This window comes from Cebus imitator, unplaced genomic scaffold (genome assembly GCF_001604975.1).
Source record: "Cebus imitator isolate Cc_AM_T3 unplaced genomic scaffold, Cebus_imitator-1.0 Scaffold10, whole genome shotgun sequence".
Taxonomy (NCBI): domain Eukaryota; kingdom Metazoa; phylum Chordata; class Mammalia; order Primates; family Cebidae; genus Cebus; species Cebus imitator.
The window spans coordinates 3803637-3829195 of record NW_016107325.1 but is presented as its reverse complement, the minus strand read 5'-3'; the positions used below and the strand labels follow the sequence as shown (position 1 = coordinate 3829195).

Below are 25559 nucleotides of genomic sequence, written 5' to 3'. Positions count from 1 at the left end.
GTCCCACCAGTAGTGCCAATTTTTGGAACCGTATTTCTTTGGATAGTTTATCTTGTTGTTAGATTCTCTCACTTGAATCATTCTTTCTCTTTTCCACTCTAGGATACAAATTACTGAGGGTGGAAAAGAACTCAGTACTCTCTATTATTTGTCTGTGACCCCAAAAAGGAAAGTTTTCAAGGTTAAAAATTGAGGAGAGGAGAATAAGACATTATGGTAATGGTATTTCCCTGATTGGTCCTGTATTCTTACAGATACACAGTTTCTGAAAGGCAGGCCTTCTCTTCTAAGCTGTGGCTCAAGTATTCATAGTATTGTTCCTGAAGGTTTGCAGTTATTCTGGACTGGGCTGACCCTGTTCTTTGTGGAGTTACTGCCCAAGTACCAGGAGATATTCCTCCATCTAAGCACGTAATAGAAATCTACATTATCCCTTTCTGGAAGTTTTTCTTTTTTATTTCCTAATAAGTATCTATTTGTTCAAATCTGCTTATTAATCCTTCCTTAGATATGATGTTGAAACAGAATTTTGTGGATATTCATTTATCCTAGTGTAATACAGCATATTACAGCTCAGATCTCCTGGATAACTGAGGCAGTAGGTTCCATTGCTAGGCCCAGTTTCCCTCCTGTCATCCGGCTCCCGCTAGATATGGGTTGGGTAGAGTGTCAAGAAGTGATAGGCCATGGTAAGAATTAACCTAGCAAGGAATTCATGGGTAGAGAGACTTACCTGGGTAGTCACATGTCCGTGCAGAAACTCTTTTGGAGGGGTGGAGCTCCTGTTTTCCCTACCACTTTTTTGTATGCCTACTCTAGTTATAGCACACTTACCAGCCAGCCCATATGAGAAGGCTTTTTTTGGGAGGAGCAGAAGACTCTTGGAAAAGAGAGATCTGTGTTTCAGATTCTCTGTCATTGTTGTGACAGGAAGATAGCTGGGAGTTCTCCCAACTGTCCTTGACACCTCTCATCCTGAGCGCTTATCTGGACATAGGGTAGATAGTTTATAATGCATTATACACTTAGCTTGCCAATGTGTAACTATTCAGAACCTGAATTATTCCAGTCTTTCATTGTCAGTATCAGGTTACAGAAGCTGCCTTTACACATATCTGCTGTTACTTATATGAATTGTTCTCTTTCTATTTTCCTGCCTGGCTTTTGGGGCTTAAGATGATGATGAATTCTATATTCCTGCCTTCTTCTTATGGGACCTTTTTATCCAAGCTACCTGTATATTTTTCTTATTCTTTATATTAGCAGATATTTTCCCATTCCCTTACATTAGCAGATATTTTCTTTCTTTTTAAATTTTTGTTTGTTTTAGTGAGTCTTACAGCATTTTTAACATGAAGTACTGGGTCAAAAAGGCAGTGAATGTTAGTTGATTATTATTTGCATTTGAACTTCAAAATTGTTATAATCCAGCAATATTGAAGCTTGAAAAAGCTCTGTGGCAGAGATTTCCTGGAATCTCCTGGAGGGCTTCCCAACCTGTTAATGTTTACATCCCCAGCCCTAGAGATTCTGATATAATTGATGTGGAGATGGGCCTTGTCACAGGTTTATATATATTTAAGATCCCCCATGTGTTTCTAATAGGCAGCTAGTCTTGTGAATCATTACATTAAAGGAATTATGTGGTAAACGTGTTTATGAAGTTAAAAATTCATTTTACACTCAGAAAAATACTTGAAAAACTACTAGGTGAAGGCACTCTGCTGGACTTTTGTGAAATTACGTATACTTCTTTGCTTTGCTGTTTTCTATATTGAGATTTTTATTGGTCAAGTTTTCTCTAATATATGATCAGCTCCATTTTCAGTGGGCTTATTACTTTTATCTGAAGATATTGCGTAAGTCATTTTCATGTTATCCTTTGTCCATCAAGATTAAAATAAGTTGAGCATGATTATATAATAAATATGTAGCTTTATAAATTAAATTCTGTCATCTAAGGCAGATTGTGAACAATGATTTCTCTCTATACCTTTGTTTAAAATATAGCTTATATATACAGATTGAACTAGAGAACCAAATAAATTCATTTAAAACTTTGATAGCTAAAGGAATGTTCTAGACTTGTGTTTTCATGTATTTGTGTATAGTATTTCATATTTATCTAAAAATTATCTTACTGTGTAAGCTGAGTGGAACCCTATTTGCCTTTTATGAGACTCCAATATATGTCTTCATAGAGAAGGATGTATAATATGGGACTAATAAACCAAATGTGACTCAGTTGATCCCAAGATATTGATGTGTTTTCAGTTATATAAAATTAGCATACATAAATGAACTAGTGGTGCCTAACTCCCTGCCTTTAATAAATTTAAGAAGTTTGATAAAAATATGGAAAAGCAGAGTTTATTGGCACAAATAAATGGCAAGTTAAATTTTAAGGTTCAAGCTGGACAGATTGCCATGTACCTGTAGTCTCAACTATGCAGGAAGCTGAGGCAGGAGGATTGCTTGAGGCCAGGAGTTAGAGGCTGAAGTACACTAGGATCTGCCTGTGAATAGCAACTGCACTCCAGCCTGGGCAACATGGTAAGACCTAGATCTCTTTAAAAAAATTTTTAGGATGTATACTTAGGGCCTTGTACTGTGAAGGAATTTATTTTCTCTGAGCATTGTCACAGAGGGTCTTCATTCTTCCACATAAATAGTAAAAATATTATAATAAAGAGAAGGCCAAAACAATAAGGAAAAAAAAAACACCCTCAAAAAACACTGGAGGCATCACTTCAAAGAGAACATCACAGGAGGCTCCCCAGCTTCAAAGTACAAGGCTACAATACCTGTGTACTTGTATGCTTGTATGCTACAAAGTTACAGTAACCAAAACAGCATGGTGCTGGTCTAAGAACAGACACAGAGACCAATAGAACAGAATAAAGAACTCAGAAATAGGCCAGGCGTGGTGGCTCACACCTGTAATCCCAGCACTTTGGGAGGCCCAGGTGGGTGGATCACAAGGTCAGGAGTTCGAGACCAGCCTGGCCAACATGATGAAACCCTGTCTCTAATAAAAATACAGAAAATTAGCTGAGTATGGTGATGTGCACCTATAGTCCCAGCTACTTGGGAGACTGAGGCAGGAGAATCACTTGAACCCAGGAGGCAGATGTTGTAGCGAGCCAAGATCACGCCACTGCAATTCAGCCTGGGCGACACAGCAAGACTCTGCCTCAAAAAAGAAAAAAAAGAACTCAGAAATAAGATCACACACCCACAACCATCTGATCTTCAAAAAAACCTGGCAAAAGCAAGTGATGGAATATGACTCCCTATTTAATAAATGGCGCTGGGAGAGCTGACATAGACGTATGCAGAAAATTGAATCAGGACCCCTTCCTTACACTGTATACAAGAATTAACTCAAGATGAATTAAAGACTTAAATGTAAAACCCAAAACTATAAAAACCCTACAAGAAAATCTAGTCAGTACCATTCAGGACATAGGCACAGGCAAAGATTTCATGACGAAAATGCCAAAAGCAATAGCAACAAAAGGAAAAACGGATAAATGGGATTTAATAAAAGCAAAGAGCTTCTGCACAACAAAAGAAACTGTCATCAGAGTGAAGAGACAACCTACAGAATGGGAGAAAATGTTTGTAGTCTATCCATCTGACAAAGGTCTAATATCCAGAGTCTACAAGGAACTTAAACAAATTTATAAGAAAAAAACAAACCCATTAAAAAGTGGGCAGAGGACATGAACAGACACTTCTCAGAAGAAGACATACATGCGGCCAACAAACATGAAAAAAAGCTCAACATCACTGATTATTAGAGAAATGCAAATCAAAACCACAATTGGATAACTTCTCACACCAGTCACAATGGCTATTACTAAAAAGTCAAAAAACAACAGATGCTGGTGAGGTACAGGGAAAGAGGAATGCTTTAGCACTGTTGATAGCAGTGTAAATTAGTTCAACCATGTAGAAGACAGTGTGGTGATTCTTCAAAGATCTAGAAGCAGGAATACCATTTGACCCAGCAATCCCATTACTGAGTATATACCCAAAGGAATATAAGTCATTCTATTATAAAGATACATACACATGTATGTTCATTGCAGCACTATTTACAATAGCAAAGACATGGACTCAACCTAAATGCCCATCAACGATAAACGAGGTAAAGAAAATTTGGTATGTATACCATGGAATACTATGCAACCATAAAAAAGGAATGAGATCATGTCCTTTGCAGGGACATGGATGGAGTTGGAAACCATTATGCTGAGCATTCTAACACAAGAACAGAAAATCAAACATACCATTTTCTCACGTATAAGTGGGAACTGAATAATGAAAACATGCGGACACACGAGGGGAACTTCACACACTGGTGCATGTTAGAGTGGGGGTGGGGTGAGAGAGAGCATCAGGAAGAATAACTAATGGATGCTGGGCTTAATACCTAGGTGACAGGTTGATCTATGCAGCAAACCACCATGGCACATGTTTACCTGTGTAACACCTGTGTATCCTGTACATGTACCCCTGAACTTGAAAGTAGAAGAAAAAAATTATAATAATAAAGAGAAGGTGTAGCATGCCTCCTGGTAGGTATTTTGTTATGTATTTGGCCAGGAGAAAACAGAAAGAAAATATTTTCATCAAACTTAAGATACATGAGTAGAAAAACAGCTCAATGAAAGTCAACATTATTTATGTTAATATTTGGGCATTGCCAATAGAATAAAACATGGACAAGTATATGCAATTCAGAAAATAATAAAAATTTTGAGGAAAATGGATGAAGCCTATTTGAAATGATAAGTTAATACATAATTTGACCAAATGTTATAGTTCAGAGAATGGTAGGGGGAATTATAATAACTTTTTGTTTGTATTTGGAGATTATCAATGTCAAAAGGAGAAAACCTGGTCCCTAGATTACTGAAAAAAGTACTGTTATAGTCAAATTAATTTTGTGTATAATGAAGGTTATAAAATTACGTACTAACTTCTCAGGAAAAAGCAGTTTTACTATTTCAGTTATCTAAGAACTAAAAAATGTCACTGCTATCTAAAACAAAATTTCAAATTATACTATTATATAAAGCTAAGGTAAAGATGGCATTTTTGAAAGTCAGATTGACAGGGGATCACTTAATACTCTTGAACATCTCTTTAGGTTTACCTATGAACGAAACCTGCTTGGAATTGAAAATTATCTTGACATTTTAAACATATATTTGCTCACATTTAACTTACAAAAGAAATAATGTTGACTTTTATTGAGCTGTTATTTTTTACCCTTTTATCATAAGTTTGAAGAAAGTATTTTCTTCTTTGTATTCTCCAGGCCAAACACCTAAGAACAAATTACCTAGCAGGAAGTGTACTAGGCCCTCTCTTTATAGCTCTTTGAAGTAATTATAATTAGTCTCATTGTACTGAGTCAGCAACTAAAGCTCAACAGACATACTGGCTGTGTGCTGAATAACACAGTGCATTCATACAATAAACACAGAGCCGTAAAAAGTCATGTAATTACCATCTTCCTGGATGGAAGCTAAAGTGCTCCATAATTCAAAGATGGGAAGTTGTGACCCAGGATTAGTCAGATCCAGCTTTGTGGATAAAGGGAGTCTCTAGGGCCTGTGTTTAAAGGAGTATAGTGTTTGGATTATTGGAAGTAAAGACCAAAATGTGTCTTGGTGGTGTAAATAGCATGAGTGAACATGAGAAAAGACAAACAAGCATATTTGTTAGGAAGTTTTCTACTAGGCTCTTCACTTGGCAAGGAACAGTAACAGAAGAGTATCTTCTCTCTCTCAAGGCTTCTCAGCTTCTCTGTACACTTACTCTTCCATTGTTTTTTTGCAATCCACTTTTTAAAGCTTGTATACTTAGGCCCCAGCATTAAGGACCTCTTACCTCAACAACAACTTTCCCTGTTTCTATCAGTTAAAATGTTTATATCAGAAAGAATCTGATTTGACTATAGAATCTTAAGAGACCATTAACACATAGATTTCTGGCCAACTATTGTCTCCTTGGGTCGTATCTGTTTCAGACAGCTTTGACCACAGGAATGGGATCCCGTGGCCCACTGTTGAGAGACAAGGATTCCCTCAACATCAGGAAGTCCTATCTGCTGAATTAGGCGGTCTGTGAAGAGGAAGCCTGAGTGAAGCACAGGGAAAGCATAATGAGTCATGGACATTCCTACTTCCTAGATGGGGGTGGAGGGTGGAACTTTTATGAAAACTGTCATCATTTAAAAATTACATCAAGGCAAAAGGTCTTTTTTCTTCCTGGTAACTTCATCAGTGAAGCTGCCTGTCTCCACAGTCTTTGTGTTTGCATTTACCTAGAACCCCTCTTACTACTATGAATTTAGTGAAGTGAGCACATGTATTTCTGTTTATCAGAAAAATAAAAAAAACTTAGAGTAATTGAGATTTAGATTGAATTATGGAGATAACAGTATGAAATGAAAAGAAATTTAGAGAAAATTGAATAGTGAGAATTATTAAATGATGAACTTTTATAAGACAAGGACTGTGATTTGTCTTTATTTTCTAACAACTCAACCAGCATAGAGATTTGTAGTAAATGCTCAAAAATAGTTGTTAAATAAATAATAGACCAGCTATTTCAATGTAAGAGGCAAAAAAGGAATAAATCCTTAATGTATAACATTTTCTCTTGAAATTTTATGAGAATTCTCAACATTTACTTCTTTAACTATAGTAGCATTTATTTTTTTTTAAGGCAGAGTCTCACTCTGTTGCCCAGGATGGAGTGCAGTGGTGTAGATCTTGGCCCACTGCAACCTCCGCCTCCCGGGTTCAAGTGATTCTAGTAGCATTAATTTTTTAAAAAGTATTTCTTCTTCGACTAAAATTTATATGTAGCTTTGGATACTCATATCTGTTTCTCCTACTTTACTCCAGTACTACCACATGGTCTTTGTAGAAACTAAAATTTATAAGTAAAGATGAATCAGAAATGTGATAATTTGAAAATAATTAAAAGCATATAATGTCATATATTATAAAAACTATTCTAAATTTGTAACTAATATTGGATTCTAAGATGGCAGTTGTTTTCAGAAGCATTTTATATTTTCACTTTAAATGTTTTATATTTTTTGGAGTACGAGAAAATGCCTAACTTTTAATATCGATATCCCTAATTATTAGCAAAATTAAGAATAAATATAACATTTTCCCACTGCATATCTTATTTTCTTAATTTGTTTGCTCATCTACACATATGGCCCCTGAAAAGCTACCCCATTTCTGGAATTTATATAGTACCATCTTCTAACACCTGGTACCCAAGTACTGTCACTTAGCACAATTTCTTTCTAGTAAGAATCTGTTTAACTCAGTGTTGACTAGGTTTCCGCTGTTGCTCCAGCCTACTAGAGTATAAACCCTTGAGGTAGAGTACTTGACCTAATTGACTTATTCATTATATCCCAAGCACCTAGCATGCTTCATGGTGTGGTAAATACTTCCTGAAAGGTTGAACATCAGATGTTTTCATAAATGCTTAAAAGTTTATATAATTATCACTTAGAGCATCTGGGTGAAATAACTTTGATGTATCTTTAATTGAGTATACAGAATAAAAGACTAGTATTTAGGTGGCATACCAGGTGCCCAGCCAAATTAAATACCCCATATTTCTTTGTCACAGACTAGAAGGTTAAGAGTATATGCTGCTGAGCCCTAGAGGAATTCTTAGAATTTTGTACAGCTGCTCTCATCCATGGATTGTGTACACAAAGCCTGGATTCTCCTAGTATAGTAATAGTAGTATGTGCATGTATATGTGTATATAAATAGTAATTTATATATGTATATAGTAGTAGTCATTCTAATATAGCAGCTGGTATGATTAGGGATTGTAAAATTCTTCTGTGCTTCCCTATAGAAACCATACATTACTGGAAATACAAATAGATGTGTGTTTTTCAAATATCTCTGAAAGTAACCCAGAATATTTCACTTTTTATGATTTTACTATGTGGATTTCATTACTTTGAATGGGTTATGACCCAAAGTTTTAAAAATATTGCTGTAACTGGAACTAAAGAGTTCAGTCAACAGTGACTTAAAATTTTAGGATTGGTAGCCAGCGTTTCCTGTATATTATTTATGTTTGCTTTGCCTACCTAGTAATAGGCCCTTCTGGAATTCTGATATAAGCTGTAGTATAAAAGGGCAGTGGAATACCTAGGCTTTAGTTTCTATATAAACTCTTGAAGACCCTCCCTGTACAGAGAGTGTCATCAGCATCAGTAGAAAGGCAAAGGGAAACCCATGCACACATATCCTGTTTCTGCTTTTTTTCTATGATACCAACTTTTTTTTCTATTAAATTTTTTTTAACTAAATACATTGAGCATTTATAGCAGATATATGTTTATTGCCTCTTCTGCCAATAATAACTGGGCCTACAATATTGCAAATAGAACAAAACTCTTTCGATTTGTGCTAGGGATATTTCAGTAGAAACATTTGAAAAGTAATGAAAGATGAGAGTTATTTCAGGTTATCTTCAGAGTGAATAGTTTAAGCTTTTGAGCGAATACTTTATAAATAAGCTAAACTCCACCTCAATCTCCCACTGATTTTAATGAAATTTTAACATTTTAGTAATAATCAAACCCTGTGAAGAAAACATGGTAGCATGATATTAGTTTAAGTTTCTTCATAGAGCTAACTGCTGATTTGTATCTAATACTGCACATCAATCTTTCTCAAGAAAACTTTAATAAGGCAGTATCTGCCCTAAAGCTGCCAACTCATGTTTTAACAGTTTTAATAGTCTACTTACTCAATATGAAAAAGGCTTTCTCACTAAGTGAGAAGATTTCAGTGTCTGGGGGAAGAATATTATCATTTAGATTGACACTGTATAATAAAACTTTCTATAATGATGTGATAACTGTTGAGCACTTAAAATATGGCTAGTGTGATTTTTAAATTTTATTTGATTTTAATTAATTTAAATGTAATTTTCTGCATGTGTTAATGGCTGCCCTATTAGATAGTGCACTTTTAGATACTACTGCTGATACATTGATTTTGGGTTCATCACAGTTGCTTGCTGTATAGTTGAATGCTGTCCTTAAAAATTGGAATGAAATGTAATGAGTGGACCAGATTTTGTGTCTAGCTGAAGGTATAACCACACAAAAGAACTGTTTAAGGGTCTTTTAAATATTTTAATTTGACTAGTTGACTGTATTTTAAGGATCAAAAGAACTGTGTTTTCAGTAATTTTATTATTGTGTTAGTGTTGGTATTGTTATTCTCAGGCTATTAGTTGTGTATTATGTCAGAAATCAAATGAGTTAATTCTTTTTTTATTTGAGAAGGAAATAAATAATGGTGCTGTCATTGATGAGAGCAATTGTACAAAATTTTCCTTTTTTTTTTTTTGAGACGGAGTTTTGCTCGTTACCTAGGCTGGAGTGCTATGGCGCGATCTTGGCTCACCGCAACCTCCACCTCCTGGGTTCAAGCAGTTCTCCTGTCTCAGCATCCTGAGTAGCTGGGACTACAGGTGTGAGCCACCATGCCCAGCTAATTTTTGTATTTTTAGTAGAGATGGGGATTCAGCATGTTGACCAGGAAGGTCTCGATCTCTTGACCTTGTGATCCACCCGCCTTGACCTCCCAAACAAAATTCTAAAAATTCCTCTAGGGCTCAGCAGCATATACTCTTAACCTTCTAGTTTGTAACAAAGAAATATGGGATACTTAATTTGGCTGGGCACCTGGGATGCCACCTAAATACTAGTCTTTTATTCTGTCACCTTGGCTGGAGTGCAGTGGGCAATCTTGGCTCACTGCAACCTCTGCCTCCCAGGTTCAAGCAATTCTCCTGCCTCAGCCTCCCAGGTAGCTGGGATTACAGGCACCTGCCACCACACCTGGCTAATTTTTGTATTTTTAGTAGAGACGGGGGTTCACCATCTTGGGCCAGGATGATCTTGAACTCCTGACCTAGTGATCCACCCACCTCTGCCTCCCAAAGTGCCGGGATTACAGGCATAAGCCACCAAGCCTTGCCATGAGTTAATTCTGTACTGTCAAGAACTGAGGTTTTTGGCACATTAACTGGGATTTTTGCCATGTTAAAAGCAGGGACTACAAATGTAAAAATAGATAATAAAAATCCGGTTGTTCTGAGTTTGAAGTGAAAGTGTTGAAATGACTCTGTCATTAAAGTATAAAATACAATTTTTTAATCAATTATTTTCTTTGAATTTTAATATCTGTGATCATTTTGAAACAGATTTGATAAAATACTAGCTCCAGTATCAGGATTTTATAACTTAATAGTTATAGTGTTGCTGTTTTTCGTGTCATATTTTTGTTTTAAAACATCATGCATTAATTTAAGACAAATAATGAAGACACATTTTCATTTATTCAACAAATATTTAATAAGCAACTGTTTTGGGCAAAGTATTCCTCTAAGACTCTGGGAAATGTAAGATACTAAAAACATGATTTCTATTCCCATAAGCTTACTAATTCTAAGGCAAATTTATGCAAGTTCATAGTTATAATACAGGATAAAATATGGTATGTGCAGTGAAAGAGACAGTGATAAAATACTGGTAAAATATTATGGATTTAGAATTTTAACTTCTTCAAATTGTCAGTAGTTTACAGTGCTAAGGGTTTGGGATCTCTGACTTTCGGCTTTTGACTAGGTAATTTTTGGGTGTCTTTTTCATGGGTGTCATTCATGGTGTCACTTTGACCTGGGGTTTAAAGAATAGGGAGGATTTGATATGCAGTGATGGGGCAAGGGATGAAGAACATGTTAAGGAGAGCAATGCAATTGAAATTAAGGATTTGGGAAAGTATGGTGCAAGAACCAGGTGATGGAGACTGATTAAGTTTGATGGGAAATACAGAGGAAGTAAGTTTTGAGAACTAAGCAAGTCTATAAAGTCAAGCCTAAGGAATTTGGGTTTAATTTTGTTGTTAATATGAATGGGAGAATAGATATGTGCTATCACAATGAATTGGCTTATAGGGTAAGAGGAATCAATTAGATGACTGTTCAGGTAAGAGAAATAAAATGAAGAATTATGATACTAATAATGACCATCTTCAGCAACAGCTGACTATAATAGTTATTAATAGGAGAATTTTGACTTCTATTATGGCCTACGAGAAGTTTTAAAGTAATATGATTGGCTGGGCGCCGTGGCTCATGCCTATAATCCCAGCACTTTGGGAGGCTAAGGCGGGTGGATCACCAGGTAAGGAGTTTGAGACCAGCCTGGCCAACATGGTGAAACCCCATCTCTACTAAAAATACAAAAATTAGCCAGACATGGTCATGGGCACCTGTAATCCCAGCTACTCAGGAGGCTGAGGCAGGAGAATGGCTTGAACGCAGGAGGCAGACATTGCAGTGAGCTAAGATCATGCTGCTGCGCACCAGCCTGGGCAACAGATCAAGACTCCATCTAAAAATAATAATAATATGATTGCTAAAAATTTGAATTTCAGTTTAGAGCTCTAAACTGGCATAACCTTTGACAGAAGAGTTTTGATACTCACCAATTATAGAGTTAATTTTCTCCCAAACAATAGTATTATATGCCTGCTTTCTAGCAGATAGGCACATGTTAAACTAGCAATCATTAGTTTAGAAATAACTAAACATCAGAAATGCACATTACCTACATTTGGAATGTTTGAAATTATGTTTTAAATCTATAAGCAATTTGGTTGTTGCATATTTTCCAAGCCTTTTTATTGATATCAACAGCCAATTAAAGGAGGGAGGACATACATTAGTGAGTGTTGATAGGACTAGAATAAATTTTTGTGAACCTGCTTTAAAACTTTTGTTTTGAGGTTAATATGACCCTCAGACCTATTAAACAGGTAAAATTTACATAAACTTAATAGTAGCCATAAACCAGACTCTTGCAAACTTTTGGTTTTTTGCAGCTCTTTATAACAGATTCTGGAAAAGCTATTTTGGGGGGGAGTTTTCATGCATTCTAGACAAGACAAGTAATGTCAGAAAGCATGGTGCATTTTGTTGTCAGTCTTGCCCTCATTAATGGAGACGTGAGAAAAATGGAAGCTGACCATTTTTAGGGGTGCATGCTAGAGCTCCAGAGGTTTGCAGTGTGCTAGCCAAAGCACAGTATGTGTTAAATGTTAATTTCTTTGTGTGTCTCTTTATGGTGTCTATGACATGGGTTATCGATATCACCTTTAAAATCTTCAAGTTACTGGCCTGGGCAACACAGGGAGATCCCGTCTCTACAGAAAATTTGAAAAAAAAAAAAAAAAAAAAAGCCAGGTGTGCTGGCACTAGCCTATGGTCCTAGCTCAGGAGGCTGAGGTGGGAGGACTGCTTGAGCGCAGAAGGTCGAGTCTGCAGTCAGTGAGCTTTGATTACACCACTGCATTCCAGGCTGGGAGACAGAGTGAGATCTTGTCTCCAAAAAAATAAACCCACAAAAACCCTAACTTCAAGGTTTACTTTTGATATTATTAATCTGGAAAGAAGTAACATGAAATGTTCATATGAAACCATAATACTAAGATTTGGCTTAGGTTAGATGGGTCACACCCATGCTAGTAAACTTCTGAAAGGCTGGGCAGATTCTATTGCTGTTTTGGACTTCTCATTATAAAATTTTGTTTAAAATAATTGAACCAATATCTAAACCTTGGATTGAAAAATGTAACGAAGGGAGATTTGACTGTCCTGTGTGTGTCATCTATGTATTTCATATCTGTTTAATGTATGGTTTCTCAAGAATTATCGTAAGTAAATTTAGTATTTACAAAAAGAATTAAAGCATGGATTTTGCTACATATGCCTTTAGACACTAGCATTTATTAAATTTTGTCATAAATTTGGGGAAAAATAACGATATTAAAAGTTAGTTTTTGACACTGACAAAAAAGAAAGGTGAAAACCAGTATAATGTAATTCCAAGTTTCAGCTTACTTTCAGAACATAAATTGATGAAAACTGTGTCCTTAGTTGAAAATTGTCCATTTTGTTCATTTCTGTCTAGATTTCTTTTCCTGCCTTTTTGAGACAGGGTCTCGCTCTCACCCTGGCTGGAGTGCAGTGGTATAGTCAAACCTCACTGCCACCTAAAACTCCTGGCTCAAACAATCCTCCCTAATAGTTTAGCCTCCCAAATAGCTACCGCTACAGACAGGTGCCTGTAATCCATACTGGCTGGCTAATTTTTTTTTTTTTAATTTAGTAGGGATGGGTTCTTCTAATTTGCCTAGGCTCAAACACCTGGCCTCAAGTGATCCTTCTGCCTTGACCTCCCAAAGTGCTGGGATTATAGGCATGAGCCATCACACCTGGCATTGCAGTCTAGATTTCAATTTCTTTTTGGGTTTATCCGGTTTTGGGTTTGCTTATCTTCTTGAATCTTTAGGTTTTGATGTCTTTAACCAAAAATAGGAAGTTTTTAGTCACTGCCTCTTCAAGTAATTTTTCAACTCTACACCATTTTTCCTCCCTTAAGATTCTGTTGACATGAATCTCAGACATTTTGTTATTGTCTCAAAGGTCTCTGGGTCAGTTTTAATTGTTTTTCAGTGCTTATTCTGTTGTTCAGACTGGATAATTGCTATCGATCTATCTTTGAGTTCATTGGCTCTTTTTTTCTGTCATCTTCATTTTGCTATTGAGTCCATCCAGTGACTTTTTAATTCAGATTAGTACATTTTTCAATTCTAAAATTTCTGTAAGTTTTCTTTATATCTTTTGTTTCATTGCTGTTTTTCCATTTCTATCAAATTTGTTCTTGACAACTTGAATAATCAGCAACTTGTTGGTGTAACATATTGGGCATCAAGAAATACCTATCCATGGATAGTATTCTGTCTCTTCATTATAAGGGGAAAAGTATGGATGAGAGGAAATTGACTCTATGAGTCAATCTAGAATCTTGCCTTCTGGTTAATGAATAGGCCAGTCATGCTAATAGGTTGGCTCTCAAAATATATGTAGCTTTTTAGTGAAAAATTATTTCTTTTTAGTGTCATTGAAATTTCGTAACTCTACGTTAATGGTACCTGGAAAGGAAGCTCCAGAGTTTGTGACTGGACAAATGATTATGAATCAGCTTCCTAAAGTATCATCAAGGATAGATTTTACCTCTGTAAAATAGCTCATTTCATTGTTGATCACTTTGTGATCAATAATTTTTCTGTATCAAATATAAATTTTAAGGTTAGTTCCTCCCCCCTAAAAAATAGAAAATGAGTGTGTTTCATTTTTGTTTAATATTTTCTAATGTGAATAATTGAAATAAACTGAAAAGTATAAAAAAAATAAGAAGTATAAAAACAAATTAAAGTCATTTATAACTTCACCATTCTGAGAACCATTGTTAACATTTTGGTGTATTTCTTTTATCGTTGTTGTTCTTTTTTACTTTCAAATTTTGTGGGTACATGGTGTATATTATGGGGTACATGAAATATTTTGATACAGGCATACAATGCATTATAATCACATCAGGATAAATGGGATATGCATCACCTCAAGTGTTTATCCTTTCTTTGTGTTAAAAACAATACAATTCCTGGCAGGTGTGGTGGCTCATGCCTGTAATCCCAGCGCTTTGGGAGGTCCAGGTGGGTGGATCACTTGAGGTCAGGAGCTCAAGACCAGCCTGGCTAACATGGTGAAATTCCGTCTCTATTAAAAACACAAAAATTAGCCAGGTGTGGCGGCAGGCATCTGTAGTCCCACTACTTGGGAGGCTGAGGCAGAAGAATCGCTGGAACCCGGGAGGTGGAGGTTGCCTGAGCCGAGATTTACGCTGCTGTACTCCAACCTGAGTGGCAGAGCGAGACTCCATCTCAAAAAAAAAAATCCAATTCTTTGGGTTAAAAAATCAGTTGGGCCATGGCCTGTAATCCTCATCTTTTTGTGATGAATTTCTGTGTGTCCTTTGAGCTTCTTGTATTTTAATGTCTAGATCTCTACTGAGGCCAAGGATGTTTTTCTCAATTATTTTTTCAAATAAGTTTTCCAAACGTAGATTTTTCTTCTTTCTCTGGAACACTAATTATTATTCTTAAATTTGGTCATTTAACGTAATCCCAGACTTCTTGGAGGCTTTGTTCGTTTTCTTAAATTCTTTTTTTTTTTTTTAATCTTTGATTGGGTTAATTTGAAAGTCTTCAAGCTCTGAAGTTCTTTCTTCTGCTTGTTTGATTCTCTTGTTGAAACTTGGAAAGGGAATAGTGAATAGATAGTAAAATAAATCAGTTAAAACCTCCCCAAGTAGGTGATTGATGCACATGTCAGCGTCTAGGTGTTTGGGATGGAGAACTAGGAATATACCCACTATGAGGTAATAAGATTTAATTTGAAGATACCTTGTACAGTGGTTTGAAATTGGAAATTAAAGACCAGGACAGTGAAACCACCTCCTACTTGAAGGTGAGGACTCAGTCTCTGACGTCACAGTGAATAGATTAGATAGACATATTATTAAGAACTGGAATGAGACCAATATTTATTAGACCAATGGTTTGCCACCTTTTTTAAAAAGCCATGGGACCCTTCCTTTAAACAAAATCTCACATAGAATCACCATGTACAAAACATACACAAGAAGATCCTTGACACAAGCAATTGGTATATGTGCCAGAGCTAGAGCCTCTATTTCAAGGTTATTGGGAGTAGGTTCCCCACTTACTAAGACTTAAATGTACCCTAGGACTCTGGAACATTTCGAAAGGTAATTTCTAGCAATAACAGATCTTTAGAAATTTTTCTCTTTTTGTTGACTTAACTGTCATTAATACAATCACATGGTAAAACATTCAAGTACAAAAAATATATGGTGGAAAATAATTCTTCCACTCTAGAATCCAATTTCCCCATCCCTTCACCTAGAAGTAAATACAGTTACCAATTTCTTATATATTTTTCTAGAAATATTCTTGAGCATACAGGAATATCAATATATCCCCCTCTTATCTTTCTTTATCACAAATGAGATCTTGCTATTTATAGTCTCCCCCACCTTGCTCTTTACATTTAACATATTAGATAGTATAGGTCTACCTCATTCTTTTTAATACCTGTATAGTAATCTAGTAAAGATTTTTAAAATTTAATTTAACAATTCTTTATTGATGGAAATATGTTTTTAATAGTCTTTTGCAATTATGGTCATGTAATAAATATCCTTTATGTTTACCTTTACCAGTATGTTTGAGTATATTTCTAGACTTTTGAGTAGGAAAGTGGTAATAATAAGAAAACAAACGTAATGTGAGGGTGACCAGCACCAAAAAAAAAAAAAAGAAAAGAAAAACCCACAGTTTTTGCATGGCATTCACAACCTCTCATCCTCACTTTGTTCTTTAAGAGGTGTATTGTTTCTGTTATGTGGTTCTGCATCTTTCCTATTAAAGGTGACTTTTAATTTTAGTTAATTAGACATGCTTCCTGGGCTTCTGAGAATACATGGATATTTTATATAGAGTAACATGATTTCTGTTTAATTCTCTGCTTTAGTTTTTCAGTCTCATGCATTGGTCTTAGTTGCTTTCCAGAACTATCTTAGATATTCTAATTAAAATTTTAATTGTGTTTCTTAGTTAAGCAAAGTTTTAGGCCTTTGCTTGTTCTTTGGAGCCCCTTAGATTTGTAGATGAAAGGATTAGCTAACCATACACTGTCCCTCTTTTTATCTTTCTAACCTTTATTTCCTTGTTAGACATTTCTAAGTCTAGTTAGTATTTAAATTCACAGACTATAACTACAGTTTAGTTGATCCATAGATATTAAATCTGACTTAAATCTTATTCTTTTATATCTTTTTCATATGTCTTAGGATGATGTCTTCCCCACAGATAGCTCATTGCAAAGGAATACTTAATCCTTTGGATGGAAAGGGATACTCTGAATATATTATTTACTGAGCAATATGAAAACCTCTGCTTTTATGCTTGGATAATTTCTCACCATCAGGTCTCTTGAGGTAAAAGTACGACAAGAGCAAATCTTTAAAAAGATTTAACAGAAATCTATAATTTAACATGATACATATTTGGAGATAGAATCAAGACCAATGAAAAGAATGATAAGGAAAAAATTGAATTAACTTGTTAAATATTTTAATGCAGTATTAATTTTGTGTTTTTTGTTGGTTCGGGAGGTCAGTTGTTTTTAACCACCAAGTTTATAAAACTCAAAGTAGAAACTTGAGAGCTAGTTTAATTCGATCTCGTAATTTTTTAGGTAAGGAAACTAGTATTTAGGGGAGTCTGAAACTTGCTCAATATCACAGGTTAACACACAGAACACTTCTGTTTGAGGATGTAATAAATCGCTTGTATATAATGGCAGTTAAAATGTGTCAAGTGACAAAGCAACTCATTTTACATATTCACATTTTAAATCACTACATACCATACTTAATTCCTCAAAATTCTGTTCCTGAAAATGTAGTTAAATAAAAATTTTATGAATGGAATCTTTTTCCTATGAACATACTATTTTCAAAGAATAATTTTGTCTGCTATCTAATAAGGTATTTTGGCCACATCCTCTATTTCTAATGTCCTTTAACAAAAAATTTTTCATTTGTTGCCTGGTTTTTGTTTGTGTTTCACTATTTAATATCTTGAAGTTTTATGTGTTCAAATGTTCAGTTGCCTGGAAGTTATCTAAACAAATAGTTATATATAAACCTTTCTCAGAATTTTTAGAAAATATTGAACTTGTATGATAAAACTCTACTCTTAGTGGTTCTAATAAGCCAAAAGAAGTAGCGTAGTGAATACCTCCTGATATTCTTCCTAATTATCGTATTTCTCTGAGGATACATTATAAAGGAAAAAGTAAAGACTCACTGAATTTGCTGTGGTTTGAACTTCCACAGAGAACTTTTGCTATTGTTAGTACAAATAAAATCATTTTTTTAAAAAAATGCTTTCAGGAAAAATATGTCTGTTTTTATTTGTAATTTCTGCATCTTTAATCTACAACTATTCTTATTTTTTATTACTCTGCTTTTCTTGACTGAATGTGGCTGTACTTTTAATACTAAAGTATCAGCACACCTGAAACACAGGGAACTGATCATGTTTACATATCTTAGGCAACGTGTCTTGGTCTCCCTGTTAGCACCTGTTCAGGTTTATACCTGCCAGCTGTCAGTGTTCATGAACTCTATGATTACACAAACCAGGAATATTTGAGATACATAAATTTGAAAAATATTTTCATTAACAACTGATCATTGAATCCATTTATAGTACATAAAATCATGCAGGGAAGAAGTGTGGTCTGTCATTTTCATAAATTCTGATTTTTATTTGCTCTCATAACTGTTATAGATAAATGTCATTTTAGTAAAATACAGCAAATTTATGTTACCCAGTATGAGTAAGCATTGTGATGTTTGTTAATTGCATGTGATACATTATCAGTGCTTAAAAATTTGGATAAAATGTAAAATACTAGACTCTTAGAGGGATGCTGACACAAAAGATATGTTGAGTATAATTTTATCACTTATTATAGTAGCTTTGGGTCATCAAAATCAGCTTGATTCATCTTATTATTATAATTATATAGAATTCCTATTTAAAGTTTTGGCTAGTTGAATTTCAAATAATAACCTTTTTGATACTTTAGATCAGAGTTTTTCATTCACAGCAATACTAACAGTTTGGTTTGGATAATTCCGTAGGGAAAAGACTGTCCTTCTTGTGCATTTTAGGCTATTTAGCAGCATCCCTGGCCTCTCTCTCTCCTCAGTGCCATTAGCACTCTTCTAGTTGTGACAACCAAAAATGTCACCTAGATGTTCCCTGGTAGGGGAGTTGGTGTGTCACAAAACCAAAATCACTGCTTTAGGTTACAGGAAAGATCTAAAATGAATCAAATCATTTGTAGTCCTTAATCTTCTGCACATTTTTCTCCCATGGTTCACAACATTTTTTTTCACTGTAGTGTTTTGTGTTAATTTGTAGTTGTAGTTATCTTTACTCTTCTTACTAGTTAACTTTCTTTGTGGTTTTTTGTTTTTGTTTTTGTTTTTGTTTTGAGATGGAGTCTTACTCCGTTGCCCAGGCTGGAGTGCAGTGGTGTGGCCTAGGCTGACTGCAACCTCCACCTCCTGGGTTCCAGCAATTCTCCTGCCTCAGCCTCCCAAGTAGCTGGTATTACAGGCACCCACCCACTACCACGTCATGCTAATTTTTGTACATTTTGTAGAGACAGGGTTTCACCATGTTGGCCAGGCTGATCTCAAACTCCTGAACTCAAGCGATCCGTCCACCTCGGCCTTCTGACTTCAAACTACACTACAAGGATCCAGTCACCAAAACAAGATGGTACTGGTACCATAACAGATATATAGATCAGTGGAACAGAACAGAGGCCTCAGAAATAACATCACACATCTACAACCATCTGATCTTTGACAGACCTGACAACAACAAGCAATGGGGAGAGGATTCCATATTTAATAAATAGTGTTGGAAAACTGGTTAGCCATATGCAGAAAGCTAAAACTGGACTCCTTCCTTATACTGTATATAAAAATTCACTCAAGTTGAATTAAAGACTTAAATAAGACCTAAAACCACAAGAAAGCCTAGAAGAAAACCAAAGCAGTACCATTCAGGACATAAGCATGGGCAAAGACTTCATGACCAAAATACCAAAAGCAATGGCAACAAAAGCCAAAATTGACAAATGGGATCTCATTAAACTTAAGAGATTCTGCACAGCAAAAGAAACTATCATCAGAGTGAATAGGCAGCCTACAGAGTGGGAGAAAAGTTTTGCAATCTGTCTATCTGACAAAGGGCTAATATCAAGAATCTACAAAGAACCTAAACATATTTACAAGAAAAAAACAACCCCATCAAAAAGTTGGCAAAGGATATGAACAGACACTTCTCAAAAGAAGACATTTATGCGCCAAAAAGCAAATGAAAAAAGGCTCATCGTCACTGGTCATTAGAGAAATGCAGATCAAAACCACGATGAGATACCATCTGATGCCACTTAGAATGGTGATCATTAAAAAGTCAGGAAACAACAGATGCTGAAGATGATGTGGAAAAATAGGAATGATTTTACACTGTTTGGAGTGTAAATTAGTTCAACCACTGTGGAAGACAGTGTGGCAATTCCTCAAGGATCTAGAACCAGAAATACCATTTGACGCAGCAATCCCATTACTGAATATATATCCAAAGGATTAAAAATCATTCTACTATAAAGATACATGCAGACATATGTTTATTGCAGCACTATTCACAATAGCAAAGACTTGGAACCAATCCAAATGCCTATGAGTGATAGACTGGATAAAGATAAGGTGACATATATATACCATATAATACTATGCAGCTATAAAAAAGGCTGAGTTCATGTTCTTGGCAGGGACATAGATGAAGCTGGAAACCATCATTCTCAGCAAACTAACACAAAAACAGTAAGCCAAACACTGCATGCTCCCACTCACAAGTGGGAGTTGAACAGTGAGAACACATGGACATAGGAAGGCGAACATCACACTTTGGGGGGCCTATTGGGGGATGGGAGGTAGGGGAGGGATAGCATTAGGAGAAATAACTAATGTAGAGGACGGGTTGATGGGTGCAGCAAACCACCGTGGCACGTGTATACCTATGTAACAAACCTGCATGTTCTGCACATGTACCCCAGAACTTAAAGTATAATAATAATAATAAAAAAAGGAATCTCAAAAAAAATCTGAAGAAAGGAGTTTCTGCAGATTCTTACATTCTGTGCTTGAATTATAAAGAATAATTCACATGATAACATATTTTGTCAATGTAAAATAAATGTATTAATTTTTCATCTTTATTTGTATTGTACATGAAAAATCAGCTTATTTGAAAAATTTTGAGATGACATACCTTATCATTGGTATCTATACAATTATTAGACATTAAATTCTTGACACATAATCTATCTGGCTAAAAAATATAATGCCATGGTAAGAATATACATAATCTATAAATGGTATAACTCTTATTCACTTTAACATGAATAATCTAGAATACCTTAAGGTTTCTTTTATTGCCACATAAACGGATGGGTAATTATATACATAGATGTTTACTTATTAAAAACAATAGCTGACCGGGCGCGGTGGCTCAAGCCTGTAATCCCAGCACTTTGGGAGGCCTAGGCGGGTGGATCACGAGGTCAAGAGATCGAGACCATCCTGGTCAACATGGTGAAACCCCGTCTCTACTAAAAATACAAAAAATTAGCTGGGCATGGTGGTGCGTGCCTGTAATCCTAGCTACTCAGGAGGCTGAGGCAGGGGAATCGCCTGAACTCAGGAGGCGGAGGTTGCGGTGAGCTGAGATCGCACCATTGCACTCCAGCCTGGGTAACATGAGTGAAACTCCGTCTCAAAAAAAAAAAAAAAAACAATAGCTAACAAATATTGAATGCTAGGTACTCTGCCCTTTACATGCATTATCTCATTTAATCCTCCCAACTACATCTTCTTCAAATAACTCATGAGGAAATTGAGAACTGAGAGAAATTACATACTTTTTACAAGATTATAACTAAAACCTTCAGACATAGTGTTTGAACCCAGATAATGTTTATTATCAAATATCTCACTGACATAATGTAGTCTGTTCTTCATTCCTTCAAGGTTTAGTTTTTATGCTCTTTAGCTCCAATGCATGTAATTTTTTTTTTTTTTTTAGTGCTTACTGTTTGTAAAACTTTGTGTTTTTTGTTTTTTTTTACTTTTTATTTTGAAATAATTTTAGAATTAAAAATAAAAAACAGAGCAACCTTCTTCTTTGAACAGTTTTTACAATATGTTAAGCCAATGATTGTTTTGTGGATTTTTCACAATTATACAATTTCACAATTACAAAGGCATTGCCTTCTCACCTTTTAACTATCAAGTTGATGGCCAGGATTTCTTGTGCTTTAGCAGAGAATTATGGCAAATAAAACTGAAAGAAAAATATTTAACTTAAAAAAGAAAATTCGAAGAGCTAATCCTTATAAATTAAGGTATAAGACAATATTCTAGTGTAGCAAAGGCTAGAGTGGATTTGTTAAATTTCTATAAAATGGAAAAAAAGGATATGTATAAGATAAACTTCGAGCAGTTCACCCAATTTTTGGTTTTTAGAACTAAGAAATGCCTATTAAAAACAAGAACTACTTAAGGCCAGTATGAGAGAATTAGTACTTTACATGTGAGGAGACTACATAGCCACCTAAGAAATCTTAGGCTAAAAATAAATATCTAGTATCAAAATAGTTGAAATAAAATAATACATGAATATATAAAATAATAAAATAATACATGAATATATAATAAGAGATTCTAAGGAAAATGGTTACATAAGCATATGTTTTTAAGAAGTTAAGCTCCTTCTTACTTAAATGAGATTAAAAAAAACAAAAATAGAAGAAAAAAAATTACACCTTTACTGAAACTAAAAAAGGCCCCAGCCTTATACTACTAGCTTTAGTTTTACTCTCATTGCCAGGTTTAAATTTTATTTTTAAGCAGTGCTGTAGCAAACAAAGTTGTATATATTACTTTACCTAATGATACTTTATTTCTGTGTGTGTGTGTATGTGTGCACGCATTTGTACATCTGCATTTATTTGTTTAAATAAATATTAAGATTAAATCTTCAGGGAAAGTAATATCCAGTAAGCTGTATGTGTGCAAAAGAAGCAGTTTTGCCTTCTGGATATTTCTTTTACTTTCTGGATTTTCCTTACTTTAGTCCTGAATCAGGTTTTATCAACAATAAGAAATACCTACACTTCATCGCATGCTATCTTAAAAAAAAGATAATGACTATTTTATGTTGAGCTCTTATATGCCAAGTACTCAGCTAAAGTGCATATCTAATTATGTCACCAAATTATTTCTGCTGTGGAGTACAAAGGCAATTTTTTTTAAACACCTTCCATTATATATTTAAGTAGCAAATAGAATTCTTGAAGACAATGAGGGCACCTGCTATAAAGAAAATATAACCTTTTCCTAAACTCTCTTCTAGGTAAAGAATCCATTTTTTTGTATTTAGTGAAATTAGACTTGGTAAAAATAATTTGTAAGGGGCTTACCATCAGACAGCCACATGTCTCAGAGTTCATTACTTACTGTTGCTGATCCAGAACCTACCTTTTAAACATTTCTTGCTTGCAACCATCAGCAGTAACTATGCCTTTCCCATTATGAATTCTGATAAAGAGAAATACAAATTCTGTTAAGAATATGGACAGACTCATCATAGCAGTACTGCCATCTGTGGAAGTGATTTACAGCAATACCAGAATATGAAGAGAATTTTTGAACTCTATATGATTGGAAAGCTTGTAGAAATGGTCTTACTAATGATGTTATATGTCGATTTGAGATTACCTTCCCCATATGTATCTATCTTATGAGAAAAATTGTCTACATACTTTATGGATTCAGTCAACAATTAGGCAAACACTAGCCTTGCAGTATTTTAATTAGTTCATATTTTAAAATAAAATCCAACTTTCTTAGTAAATATACAGTTATTCTGTGAGTTGCCTGTAGAATTCCATACAGAAATCTTTCTGTAGATTATTTAAATGGTGAGAGTTTTCATGTGGCTGATCATAAATTCACTTGTAGGTAAGCAGTATTTTTTTTCTTATTGTAGATTGTATTCTCTTTAAAGCATCTGTGAATTTAATGACTTTCTTGCTTGATTGTGGGATCAGTGCATGCATAGAGTATTAAAATGAATATAAAATTCGCATTATATTCCAGATTATTAATATCAGCATCAGCTATTGCAATAAAACCAATGCAAGACTGTACCTACAAAGCCAAACAAATGAATAAAGATGATTAGAAGTGCTTTTATCTTTTTTTTTTTTTTTTTTTTTTTTTTTTTTTTTTTGAGGCAGAGTTTTGCTCTTGTCACCCAGGCTGGAGTACAGTGGCGTGATCTTGACTCACTGTAATCTCCGCCTCCCAGGTTCAAGCAATTCTACTGCCTCAGCCTCCCAAGTAGCTGGGATTACAGGCGGCTGCCACCACGCCCAGCTAATTTTTGTATTTTTGTTAGAGATGGGGTTTTACCATGTTGGCCAGGCTGGTCTCAAAGTCCTGACCTCAGGTGATCTGCCTGCCTCAGCCTCTCAAAGTGTTGAGATTACAAGTGTGAGCCACCGCTCCCGGCCTGTTTTTGTCATTTTAAATGGGTCACATACTAAGGCTATTTTGAAATCATGATTTAAATTTGCCTTCAGTAAAACTCTGAAATGTATTTGCCTTTTTTGAGGGGCAGAGGGGGTGTTCACTGTACTGGAGATTCCCAGGCTGGATTCTGGGACACCAAAGACCTACAAGTCTATTGCTATCTGGATTTAGAAGATAAAGATGCAGTCCATTCAAATATGGTGGTATTTTTTTTGTTTTTCATTAAGGTAACATAGGAATTATCCTGCAAGTGAATAGATGATGAGATTTGGAATGAGTAAGATGAATATAACATGTTAATTTATGGTTGTGGCAACACAGACTTGTGTGAAATTACTATATTCAAACCACTATTAACTTTTGGGGAATAAGAAAACTCAAGAGAAGCTGGTATACTTAAACGTATCCCATAAATTGGTATTTTAAATTATATCATTTTTATCTACTCCATATTTTATCTTTCCAAAGAACATATATTTCTAAATTTATTTTATACTTTTAAAAGTATGCAAAAATGTTTAAATATGTTGAATTCTTTTGAAAAAACTTTTATTGGATGCTGAAAATTAACATTTTCTCTTCTCATAGATATGGAGTCTGGAGAGCGGTTACCTTCCTCCGTAGCCTCCTCTACTACACCACCTTCATCTTCGACACCTTCTGTGGCTTCAGTAGTTTCAAAAGGTGGCCTTTCCGCTGGAGTTGCTTCACTTAGCTCTACAGTCAACCCATGTGGTAAATAACCTTTATTAACTCAATTTTAAAATGCCATTCTTTTAATAATTTGCATAGTATTTTACTGTGCTCTGAATGAAATGTTCTCATGACTTGCATTGATTTGTTGGAAAAAGGCTAGGTTAAACACCTAGTCTTTTTGCTTTTTCTGGATTTTACACTGGGATAGCACTGGGTAGTCCATGCTTGTTAGGAATTGTCTTTGAGAGTTGAATCTTGATATCTTAATATGTTTTATCATTTTAATTAATAAATTAGTAAAGTCTTTTAAAACAGTAGGCCCATGAAGGAATGAAATACAGGGAAGTCGTTGGTAGACACTGTCCTAGATTTGCTTCCAGTATTTGAAATGACCTTTGTAAACTCCAGCTACTCCAGTTCACAGATGTATACTAAGGCAGATCATTTACTTGATGGAAAATATTTTTAAAGTTTAGAGCATAACAAGTTTTTCTTAAACAGGAATAAAATTTATATTTGCCTAAAAGGAGAGCTTTATTTCAGAAGTGAAAATATCCTCAATTTTGATTAATTATGTAGAAGATATCTTCACCTCCCAAAATCACTC

General features: G+C 35.0%; 1 protein-coding gene across 27 annotated transcripts in view; it reads left to right on the top strand.

Annotated features, from left to right (window-relative positions):
* BAZ2B (bromodomain adjacent to zinc finger domain 2B) overlaps positions 1–25559 on the top strand; it is a 334986-nt gene that overhangs the window by 128618 nt on the left and 180809 nt on the right. For all 27 annotated transcript variants that reach the window (XR_001830422.2, XR_001830420.2, XM_017546664.2 and 24 more), the window contains one exon: positions 24845–24991. Coding sequence is in view for 25 of the 27 variants with exons in the window: in XM_017546664.2 (XP_017402153.1) it covers positions 24847–24991 (145 nt within the window). In the remaining 2 variants the exon portion in view is untranslated. The remainder of the gene's footprint in view (positions 1–24844; positions 24992–25559) is intronic.